General features: G+C 41.8%; 1 protein-coding gene across 1 annotated transcript; it reads right to left on the minus strand.

The window, feature by feature from the left end:
- Window positions 1–657: 657 nt before the first annotated feature.
- Window positions 658–9954, minus strand: LOC133420148 (E3 ubiquitin/ISG15 ligase TRIM25-like). Its single transcript, XM_061709743.1, has 2 exons — window positions 8962–9954; window positions 658–2164 (listed from the first exon to the last, which is right to left on the minus strand). Exons 1-2 carry the CDS (start codon window positions 9945–9947, stop codon window positions 1402–1404), a joined length of 1749 nt encoding a protein of 582 aa, XP_061565727.1. The 5' UTR covers window positions 9948–9954; the 3' UTR covers window positions 658–1401.
- Between the last annotated feature and the right edge of the window lie 1880 nt (window positions 9955–11834).

An 11834-nucleotide genomic window follows, 5' to 3' on the forward strand; every position in this document is an offset into this window, starting at 1 on the left:
TTGATATCCAATGCAGATTAAAAGGCCTGCTTACCCTGAATGTGCCGCGGCCCGTGTCCTTCGCCTTTTTCGTAACCAGCTGTTCTTTCATAATTACCTCTTTTCCTCTTTCTCAATCCCGGACGAGCCCCCAAATTGTTGTGATCGAATTGATCACCCCGGGTTTGTTGATTGAGCTGGAAAAGTTAAATAAAGACACAAGACTGGGATATAATTAAAGAGGGCCTCATGAGGGAGATCTAGCAGAGCAGAGCTCCTGCAGCCTGCTTCTTCAATCGTCCCGCCAGATCTGCCCCTCTCTGTCCGAGAACATGTTTATTACCTTAGAAAAGGGGAGGGGGATGGCCCAACTTTTATGGCTGGGGGCCCCCTCCTTATCTGTGTCTGGTACAGCATGGTGAGAAGTCAGAGGAATGCACCTCAGTTTCACATACAGAAACATTTAGTTAATCAGCACATGCAGTTTACATATTCAGTTTGATTTTAAATTATTTTTTATTCAACACCTGACAGCGGTGCTGCCGGGGGTCGGAATTGAAATGTGTTTTGAATTAGAGGAATTCTTTTAATTCTCCGTAACTCCTCATATCTCATAACTCTTCTGCAAGACTTCTCTACAAAAGAACAAAAAAGAAGATCTCAATGTTTTTTTAGAACATCAGAAGTTTTATTTCTTACTAAATATTCAGATTGTTAAACATGAAACATGGTCAACAGATTTGGACATCAGCAACATGTGATGTGCAGATCTAGTCTGGTCCTGCAGCTGCAGCGACGACTACCGGCCCCAACACTCTCACACCGACTACAGGCTTCACTGAACCGTTTGCTGCGTTGCTGCTGTCACTCACATCTCTGGAATCATTTACTACATAAACTATATGTTTATCTTTAGAAAACAAGAACCTTTGGTTTGCTAATGAAGGAGGAAATGAGTCTGAATGCAGACGTGAAATCAGAGATGAAGAAGGTCTGGTGGAGTTCATCACAATCACAATCACAATCACAACCACAACCACAATCACAATCACAATCACAATCAGAAATACGTTTATTTCCAACCAGTTTAAGACACACAAGGAATTTGTGGTGGTGATTGGTGCAATACAAAAGAACAAATTATATTAAAGAAGTGGAAGAAAAGAGAAATACAACATAAAAACACATCAAAACTAACAATTAACAATTACAACACAGGCTCATTTCTATGTTTTTATAATGAAATACAAGATGTTAATATTATTAATAATTCCCAGGTGAAACTACAAAAGAACAACTTCCACCTCCAAAAGAGGAAATAACAACAAAACAAAAACGTCCCTCCACCCGTCAGAGTTTGAGACGATCGTCTCTGAGAAGAAAAGAAAATCAATAAAAACCTGAAGAGGAAACTCGTTTATCTTATTTGAGTTTACAGAACTCAGCTGATTTTCCAGTAAAGAAGTAAACCCAGACTCCAGCGTGTAGCGGCTGAGTGAAGGAGGTCTGGACTCTGTGGAGGAGGGTCATGGTTCCAGAGACGCTGTAGAAGGACAGAAGACCAGCTCTGTGATCCAGGTAAACTCCTATTCTGGAGGAAGCAGGATCTGGGATGGAGGTTTGGATGTTGTTGTACCTGAATCTATAACTGCCTGAGGAACAATCTAGTGACCAAGATTTATCATTAAATCCAAATGCACTTTCATCCCCTGATCTGCTGATATTCTTGTATGAAACTGCTACACCAACTCCACCTGCTGTCTCCACCTCCCAGTAATGACGTCCAGTCAGACTCTCTCTACTCAGAACCTGAGGATATTTAGAGAATCTGTCTGGATGATCAGAATAAGACTGACGTTGGTTCATAACCGTCACCTTTCTGTTCTGCTCTGACAGTAACAGCCATGTGTTTACTGTGTTTGGATCCAGAGTGATTTCACATGAATATTTCAAGAATCCAGCTCTGCTCGTTGGTTCTGGTTCTGGTTCTGGTTCTGGTTCTGGCTCTGGTTCTGGGTGTGGTTCTGGTTCTGGCTCTGGTTCTGGTCCTGGTTCTGGTCCTGGTTGTGACAGTAAAACATCCACCTCAGTGACGGCCAGTGAGACGTTTGTCCACGTGTCTCTCAGGATGTCCTGTAGTCGACCTCTGACCTCTGACACGGCTGCTGCCACATCCTGAAAGTACCTGTTGAGACCAAAGTTCATCTTGGTTAGTCTAAATAAACTTTATTTACTTCATCCTTTATTTGAAAGAAGGTGTATATGCAACCCAGTCTCACATAAAAATGTACCCTGCTTACGTTGGTCCAAAGTGAAAAAACGTAGAGGGGTTACAATAATAGCCCTTGAATTGTATAACTGTTACATTTTTTTCTATTAGTTTTGCGTCCAAATCACGTGACTTTCAAGATTCTGGCCGTGACACCAAAAAACATGGCGGACATTTCTCATTTTTTAATGAAAAAACAATCAATATTTTGAGTTAGTTTCTGCATAAAAATGCGTTTTGATTACATTTCTAGCGAGAAATATATATTTTACTTTCATAATATTCACTCAGTGAATGTACATAATCACTTGCTTGCTCGTTGTTGCGAAGTCTTTTCAGACCTTGCCAGAATAAAGGCTGATTTATGGTTCCACGTTACACCAACAGTCGATTTAACGCGGAACCATAATTCAGGCTTAACGCGAAGTGTGAGATTAATCCAAGTTTATCATTGTGAAACTGCCAGAATCAGAATTAGAAAACTGCCTGTTTTATCCTCATGACACACGCAGGAGGTTAAAACTGCTGACTTCCTGGTTGGTCAAATCAACCATTGTCTTTAGACGCATCTGTTTCAAAACCCCCATCACATGCTCTGAACAGATAACAGGGCATCTACTTCAGGGGGGGCGACTGACAGCCATCTCATTGTCTTTAAAAGTTAGCTAAGGGTTATTTGAACCATCTGTTCAAACCTCCAAGAGAGGGGTCCTGTTTTAGTTGACCTCTTGACCCTTTGTGTTTTAAGGATGTCTGTTTGTTTCTTCATACCAAGCCTCTTTAACTGAAAAATCACATGTGTGTGACCATCTGTTTCCTGTTTTTGTCAATTGTCCATCTATACATTCACTGTTCCAAATATGGTCATTCCTGTCATCTGTTGCTGAATAAAAGCGCCAGCTCTGCAGACAGCCAGTTGACAGAAGTTCTGACGAGCTAAGAGGAGGGCCGTGTTGCCTAAAGCTTCTCAGGATTTCTCTCCAACCTTCTGCAGAAGGCCATTGAAAAGTCATTCCACAAGTCTCTGGTGTCTTTTTCCTAAGTTATTAATGTTGTGATGATTTAGGAACCTAACATTTTGGTGCCGAAAACCGCGGGATCTCTCGAGCTGCGACGATTGGGGTGGCGTAAGATTCAACGGGCGATCTAAATCTGTCGACAGCCGTTCCCGACTTCAGGGACGGGGCCAGGTTGATCTTGCGCTGTTCCAAGGAGTCCAGCCGACGAGATTCCCGAGCCAAGGGGAAGGCACTAGGAGACTGGTGAGAGACCTCTTTTTAGTGAAATTTCTGTGTATACTAATCAAGAGGGTTAGCGAAAACGGTGTTTGGCGGCGGGTCGGGGACCCGATTTTTATGAAGGCATAGGGGCCTCTAAAAATACTGCCTAAGAGCAGTGCGTAAGACCAACATCTAACTCGGTCGGGGACCGACTTTTGAAGTCTGGGACTTTAAAAGTACAGAATTACGAGAGGGGGTTTCTAATGGAATGATTTTTAATGGTTTTGTTTTATGTTCGTCTTGTCTAATGTTTGTCTGATGTTTATGACAGTCTGTTGTCTGTTCAATGTTTGGGGTTTCCAAAATTGAGAGGAAAAATTTAAGTTGTTCACTAAAAGATCAGGCTAAAACCAAACTGTTAAAAAAGGAAACTTGTATTCTGAGAGAAACTTGAGAAAGCAAAAATAACTGGCTAAGATAAAATAGCAGACGCGTGGTTAAGCTGAAAATTTATGCTTAAAGAATCTCAAAAGATGCTTAATTGATGGGGAGACGTCCTCAAACTTAAGAAAATGGAGACAAATCTTGCGAAATAATAATATAGGGAACTTAAAAAGAAGTAAATGGACTAATTTAAGACTAGAAGAAAAAACAAGAAAGTAGCAACCTGTGATGAAGAGACTGGGGAGGGGAGAGAGCTGCAGGCTGCAGCTGCGGGGCTGCAGCAGCCCAAAGCTCTGTGTCTGTGTGTGACTCTGTGTGTGTGTATGTGAGAGACACTGTCTGTGTGTGTGTGTATTCATGAGACCTTGTGAAACAGCTGCAGAGTTTGCAGGGCCAAGCTGCAGAGAGAGTGTGTGTGTGAAAGCATGCTCCGCTTTACGAGCGGCTGCAAGGCTCTGTGTCTGAGGGAGAACTTTTTGTGTTTGTTGGGAAGAAGCAGAGGTGTATAATCCAGGTGCCATAAAGTAAAAACCCTGCCATGTTTCTGGATCAGCCTGTACATTTAGAACAGGGGTTTTCACTAACGACCTGCCATCTACCTGCAGAGGAGCTGGTTTAGTGATTGGTTGGAACAACTGCTGGACTGGATTTTTACTTTATGGCCCCTGGATTATACACCTCTGGGAAGAAGGGGGGTTTTCAGCTCTCGTCTTGGAAAAAACATAGAAAAATTGGAAATATAGTATTTCTATCATTCTAAGCCTGAATGAAGGCATAGAATCATAGACGTTCAAATTGGGTTAATTCATCATTCAATTTGCAGATTACTTTTGTAACACTGTATTTGACTTGGATTGTATGGAAATGGGATTCCTGCAATTTGCGAGCATGAGATAAAATGATTGGGTTGTTTGTGACATGAATGTAAAACAAATCAATCATTTGTCCTTACTCTGTCTGTTGTGAAATCACTACTGATGATTGACAGCTTCAGAGGATGGGGTTCGTCCCGTACAATGAGCGCCGCTGTATTTTTAGAATACAGTGGAAGGGTGTGTTCATTAGCCTACTGTCATTTGTATGTCAGTGATATTTTACACAAAAAGGGTTGTATGCAGGAGTAACAAACCCGTTGTACAATCTTTTTAGAAAAGAAGAACTCTGAGTGCATACTAGCCTATTCACACTGAAAATGTGTACATTTGTGATCAGTGTTGCTACGATTTAATTTGTGAGTTAATTCGAAATGCACCAATTGAGTTTGGTTAGTTTAGTTTGAGGAGAAATAATTTACACATTTGCAGTGAAACACAAACCCACATGCAGATGATCTGAAGTGAGTGTTTAATGTTAGTGGGTTTTTGTCTATGTGTAGTTTACGCATGGGAATTTATCCCATAATTTTCTTAAGACTTCTATGAGTTTTCATAGAAGAGCATGCATTTGCGTTGCAGCATGCGAACAGAAGGTTAAGAATCTCCTGAAGACTTTTATAAGTACTCATGATTTATCTGGAGACAATTTTTCTGACAATTTTATGACAATTTTCTAGCATTTCTTTTGATTTGGGGAAAATAGAGTTCAACAACAGTTGAGAAGGCATTATTTGATAGAATGCCTCCTTTCAGTCCGACGTTTTGTGACTGTGAATTATTGTTTATACATACAATATATATATATATAAGTTCACTGAAGACTACTGTTTACGTTGCAGGAGAGTTGCTGCACTGACAGTTTTTATGTGGTGTTACTTTAATAAGATCATAACCCACAACGTTTTTCAATGAGAAATTCTGTAGTCTAATCTACGGTGGGAGACAGAATTTAACAGGGTTTTTGCCCCATCTAATCTGGTGATGGGAGGGGGGATTTGAAGGACATGGAGACCTCTTGTCCCTAGAGGGTCAGACCTGCAGACTTGCCAGGGTGCGAAGGTCAAGAAGTGGGAGGGCCACTTATCTGGGGAGCCTGACTCTGGCAGCCTGACTCTTCCAGGGAGAAGTCAACAAGGAGGGGGTCTAATGACAACAAAACCCCCACCCCTGTTGGCATGCAAAATAATGCTGTGAAGCAGACCAGTGCTTCCAAGGAAGTTGTTCCCCCTGGTGGCTAAGTTGAGCCATAGGGAGTTTCTATGACTCAACAGGAGGGAGTAGGGGTACATATGATACATCATGAGGATTAAATACTAAATACCCTTTAAACAATTTTTTAGTAGGAGCTTTCCGACATGTTGCAGATACAACATGAAAGGACCTATCCATTTGATGTTGCCCATATGGATTTCATTCTTGGAGTGAACTAATGGCCTGTTAAGTTAAGGCTCAGGAAAACCATGGCCTGAATGCCGGCCATTAGTCGAACTGTACATGAGAATCGTCTTCTTGTACGCTGCTGTTTTCTTCCTCTCCCCCTCTCCTAAAGCAGGAACTGCTGAAACTGGGTGACCGGATCCTGAGTCGAGTGGTGAAACGTCATCACTCCGTCAGGACAGGCCCTTTTTGCTGTCCAGATCAGGACACCGGCAGCAGTAAAGGCTGCTGAACGGTCTACTGTGTTCACCAGTTGCAGTGAAAGCTAGCGGAGAAACGTGCCAGGCTCGAGTACTGCAGCGAAGACGGGCGGTTCCAAAACCATTGCCCGCTGAAGAAATCATCTGATGCCTATCTCGCCAGCCCAGCCTGAAGAATATGACTAGCCAAACTGACTTGCGACAACAAACTAGGAGAGGAGTCCGAGGAATGGAAGAGACTTTTTCACTACTGAGTCATGCTGACATAATGACTGAGATTCCGATTCCGACTATCACTGTCTTTGTACTTTTCTGTGTTTTCATTACCTGTATGTTTATGATGACACTGGAGTGTTTTATTTTGTTTACTGTTGAAGTTTCAAAATGATAAAAAGGAGGGAAATGTGAGATTAATCAAAGTTTATCATTGTGAAACTGCCAGAATCAGAATTAGAAAACTGCCTGTTTTATCCTCATGACACACGCAGGAGGTTAAAACTGCTGACTTCCTGGTTGGTCAAATCAACCATTGTCTTTAGACGCATCTGTTTCAAAACCCCCATCACATGCTCTGAACAGATAACAGGGCAGCTACTTCAGGGGGGTCGACTGACAGCCATCTCATTGTCTTTAAAAGTTAGCTAAGGGTTATTTGAACCATCTGTTCAAACCTCCAAGAGAGAGGTCCTGTTTTAGTTGACCTCTTGACCCTTTGTGTTTTAAGGATGTCTGTTTGTTTCTTCATACCAAGCCTCTTCAACTGAAAAGTCATGTGTGTGACCATCTGTTTTTGTCAATTGTCCATCTATACATTCACTGTTCCAAATATGGTCATTCCTGTCATCCTTTGCTGAATAAAAGCGCCAGCTCTGCAGAGAGCCAGTTGAGAGAAGTTCTGACGAGCTAAGAGGAGAGCCGTGTTGCCTAAAGCTTCTCAGGATTTCTCTCCAACCTTCTGCAGAAGGCCATTGAAAATCATTTCTGACAGTTTCCGGTGTCTTTTTCTAAGTTATTAATATTGTGATGACTTTTTAACCTAACAGAAGCTGCAACGTTTTCAACCTGATCTCACAAAAATCCGTGAAATGCCCACGACCTCTCACCACTATTTTCCGTGGCACCAGCACCGAAAGTGGTCAATTCCGTGTGAGCACCACAGATCTTGTACCTATGCGAAGTCAATTGGGATCTGTTGTCAACCGTTTCCTACTTCTAACCAATCATAAGTGGTGCTTTAACCTAACCAGACCTTAACCAGAGCGTCGTCCAGCCACAAAATATCATTTGTAATGGCTTTAGAACCAGGGAGTGGAAACAGGCGATATTTAAATTACTGTATTTTCTGGACTATAAGCCGCACCTGCATACAAGCCGCACCTGTTCTATTTAAAAGAAAAAGATATGCAAGATATATTTATGTTGTTAGATTAATATTTCCTACATGTACAGAACCATTCTGAACTGTAAATGATGCACATGTTTGTACCTAAATAGATCTTTCCTAACAGTGTCTTTTAACACGGCAGCAACTTTGCTGATTAAAACGGGACAGAACCAAGAGAAAATAACCGGTATTTATTTATCTATTTATCTGTTTGAAATCTGTTTCTACTTCTATCTGCTGAAGAAGAAGTAGCGTATTCTTATTTTTGATTCTAATTCCGGTTAGAGCACCCCGAGTGGTGGAAGAAAAATCCACAGAATAGAAACCTTTGTATAAGCTGCATGGTTGAAAACCTATGAAAAAAGTAGCGGCTTATAGTCCAGAAAATACGGTAATTGTTTTAACCATTCTCCCATTTCATCAACCACAGGGAATTCCCTGGGCGTCCCCTCTACGTCATAGAGTGACGAGCGGAGATCCTGATCAGGTGACGAGGCCCCGACGTCGAATTAAATGGTTAAATATATTGTGCTTTTGAACGGTAAATATTAAAATAAACCGTACACAGGTACATTTTCAACTTATATTGAATCACTGTGAATACATCAATGTCATTTACATGACGTTAAATAAACTATCCTAAATAAACAAACATATTTACAATTCCCTAACATACATCTTCTCTATAAAATGTAGTTACTAACTCAGATGCACTACATAATAGATATATTCAATTGATATATGTTTTTTTTAAGTTTTTAAACGTTAGGGTTACTCTAGGTTTAACCCAAACTAATGTGACTACAAATATGGCGCTGATTAGCATAAAGCTGTATAGCATGCCTCTAGGGAAATGTTGTTCTTAGCAAATTTTTTTTTCTCACAGAAATGGAGGTTGTTAATACTAAAATAAGAGTGCACATAGTAGTTGAAGGGCATGATACACACATTTGTGTAAATATATTTTAAATATATAATTGTTAAATGTGTGAAAATTAATTTTAACCATGTTTTACCCCTTAACCATGTTTTACCCTATAACATTCTATAATCCTGACCATGTAGGATCATTCTGCAGGTTTTGTGGGTGGGGGGTGGGATGGGCTGGGAATGACATACAGTAACACCAGGAAGTAACGCTGGATCCGCGTACCTGAGAGGACGAATCTGGATGCTGGATAAGAGTGTGGAGCCACTGAGTGGTGGCAGTGAGGGCCAGCTGTGGAGGAACTGGTTGTGGTCCTCGGTGTCTGAGATCTGCTTCATCTCAGCGTCTCTCCTCTTCAGGTCAGTGATCTCCTGCTGCAGCTTCTCCTCCAGCTCTCTGACTCTCCTCACTTCAGTTTCCTGCTGGGATCTGATCTGCTGCTTCACCTCAGAACTTCTCTTCTGGAGGAGAGAGATCAGCTCAGTGAAGATCTCCTCACTGTCCTCCACTGTTTTATCAGCAGACTGATCGATGGCCTCCACCTCCTGCTGAAGCAGCTTCACATCTTTCTCTCTGTCCTGGATCTGCTGCTGGATTTGTTGTCGACTCACCTCCATCTCTCTCTGCCTCTCAGTCCTTTCTGCTGCAGCTGAGACTGTGTCGTGGCATTTATGTTCATCCACAGAGCAGAGATAACAGATACACTTCTGATCAGTACGACAGAACATCTTCATCACCTCATCATGACGGGGGCAGATGTTGTCCTGCAGGTTCTTGGAGGGATCCACCAGCTGGTGTTTCTTGAATGTAGATGAATCACGGTGAGGTTGAAGGTGTTTCTGGCAGTAAGAGGCCAGACAGACCAAACAGGACTTGACAGCTTTCAGTTTTCTCCCAGAGCAGACATCACAGGCCACATCTTCAGGTCCAGCATAGCAGTGATCAGCAGGAGCAGCTTGGAGTCCAGTCTTCTTCAGTTCCTCCATTAAATCAGCTAACATGGTGTTTTTCAGCAGCTCAGGCCTCGGAATAAACGTGCGTCGACACTGAGGACAGCTGGGGAGTTTCTTCTCTCCTTCATCCCAGAAGTCCTTAATACACTTCATACAGTAACTGTGTCCACAGGGAATAGCCACCGGATTCTTTAAAAGATCCAAACAGATGGAACAAGAGAATTTAACTGGGTCGAGCTGGTTTTCCTGCTGCGCCATCGTCCTCTTCGTAGCAACTGTCAGACAGTTTCACTTCCCCTGAACAGAAACTCTGTGGTCTGCCGGATTGCTTCACTCAGGGGCGGGGCTGAATACGATGATATCAGACACCTCGCTGCCTGGCTGCACCACGTGACTGATTCAGCGAGTAAACCCTCAGGCTCCGTTCAGAGTGTGTGTTTGGGGGAGAGTTACAGTCAGTTAGAGTTTAGAGACAGTTTGGAGACAGTTAGAGACAGTTTGGACATAGTTACAGACAGTTTGGAGACAGTTAGAGACAGTTTGGACATAGTTAGAGACAGTTTGGAGACAGTTAGAGACAGTTTGGACATAGTTACAGACAGTTTGGAGACAGTTAGAGACAGTTTGGACATAGTTAGAGACAGTTTGGAGACAGTTAGAGACAGTTTGGAGATAGTTAGAGACAGTTTGGAGACAGTTAGAGACAGTTTGGAGACAGTTAGAGACAAATTGGAGACAGTTAGAGACAGTTTGAACATAGTTAGAGACAGTTTGGAGACAGTTAGAGACAGTTTGGAGACAGCTAAAGACATTTTGGAGATAGTTAGAGACAATTTGGAGACAGTTAGAGACAGTTTGGAGACAGTTAGAGACAGTTTGGAGATAGTTAGAGACAATTTGGACATAGTAATAGACAGTTTGGAGACAGTTAGAGACAGTTTGGAGATAGTAAGAGACAATTTGGAGACAGTTAGAGACAGTTTGGACATAGTTAGAGACAATTTGGAGACAGTTAGAGACAATTTGGAGACAGTTAGAGACAGTTTGGAGATAGTTAAAGACAATTTGGAGACAGTTAGAGACAGTTTGGAGACAGTTAGAGTCAGTTTGGAAATAGAGACAGTTTGGACATAGTTAGAGACAGTTTGGAGATAGTTAGAGACAGTTTGGAGACAGTTAGAGGCAGTTTGGAGATAGTTAGAGACAGTTTGGAGATAGTTAGAGACAGTTTGGAGATAGTTAGAGACAGTTTGGAGACAGTTAGAGACAGTTTGGAGATAGTTAGAGACAGTTTGGAGATAGTTAGAGACAGTTTGGAGATAGTTAGAGACAGTTTGGAGACAGTTAGAGGCAGTTTGGAGATAGTTAGAGACAGTTTGGAGACAGTTAGAGACAGTTTGGAGATAGTTAGAGACAGTTTGGAGATAGTTAGAGACAGTTTGGAGATAGTTAGAGACAGTTTGGAGACAGTTAGAGGCAGTTTGGAGATAGTTAGAGACAGTTTGGAGACAGTTAGAGACAGTTTGGAGACAGCTAAAGACAGTTTGGAGACAGTTAGAGACAGTTTGGAGACAGTTAGAGACAGTTTGGAGATAGTTAGAGACAGTTTGAACATATTTAGAGACAGTTTGGAGACAGTTAGAGGCAGTTTGGAGACAGTTAGAGACAGTTTGGAGACAGTTAGAGGCAGTTTGGAGATAGTTAGAGACAGTTTGGAGACAGTTAGAGACAGTTTGGAGACAGCTAAAGACAGTTTGGAGACAGTTAGAGACAGTTTGGAGACAGTTAGAGACAGTTTGGAGATAGTTAGAGACAGTTTGAACATATTTAGAGACAGTTTGGAGACAGTTAGAGACAGTTTGGAGATAGTTAGAGACAGTTTGGAGATAGTTAGAGACAGTTTGGAGATAGTTAGAGACAGTTTGGACATAGTTAGAGACAGTTTGGAGACAGTTAGAGTCAGTTTGGAAATAGAGACAGTTTGGACATAGTTAGAGACAGTTTGGAGATAGTTAAAGACAGTTTGGAGACAGTTAGAGACAGTTTGGAGACAGTTAGAGGCAGTTTGGAGATAGTTAGAGACAGTTTGGAGACAGTTAGAGACAGTTTGGAGATAGTTAGAGACAGTTTGGAGATAGTTAGAGA

This window comes from Cololabis saira, chromosome 20 (assembly GCF_033807715.1).
Source record: "Cololabis saira isolate AMF1-May2022 chromosome 20, fColSai1.1, whole genome shotgun sequence".
Lineage (NCBI taxonomy): Eukaryota > Metazoa > Chordata > Actinopteri > Beloniformes > Belonidae > Cololabis > Cololabis saira.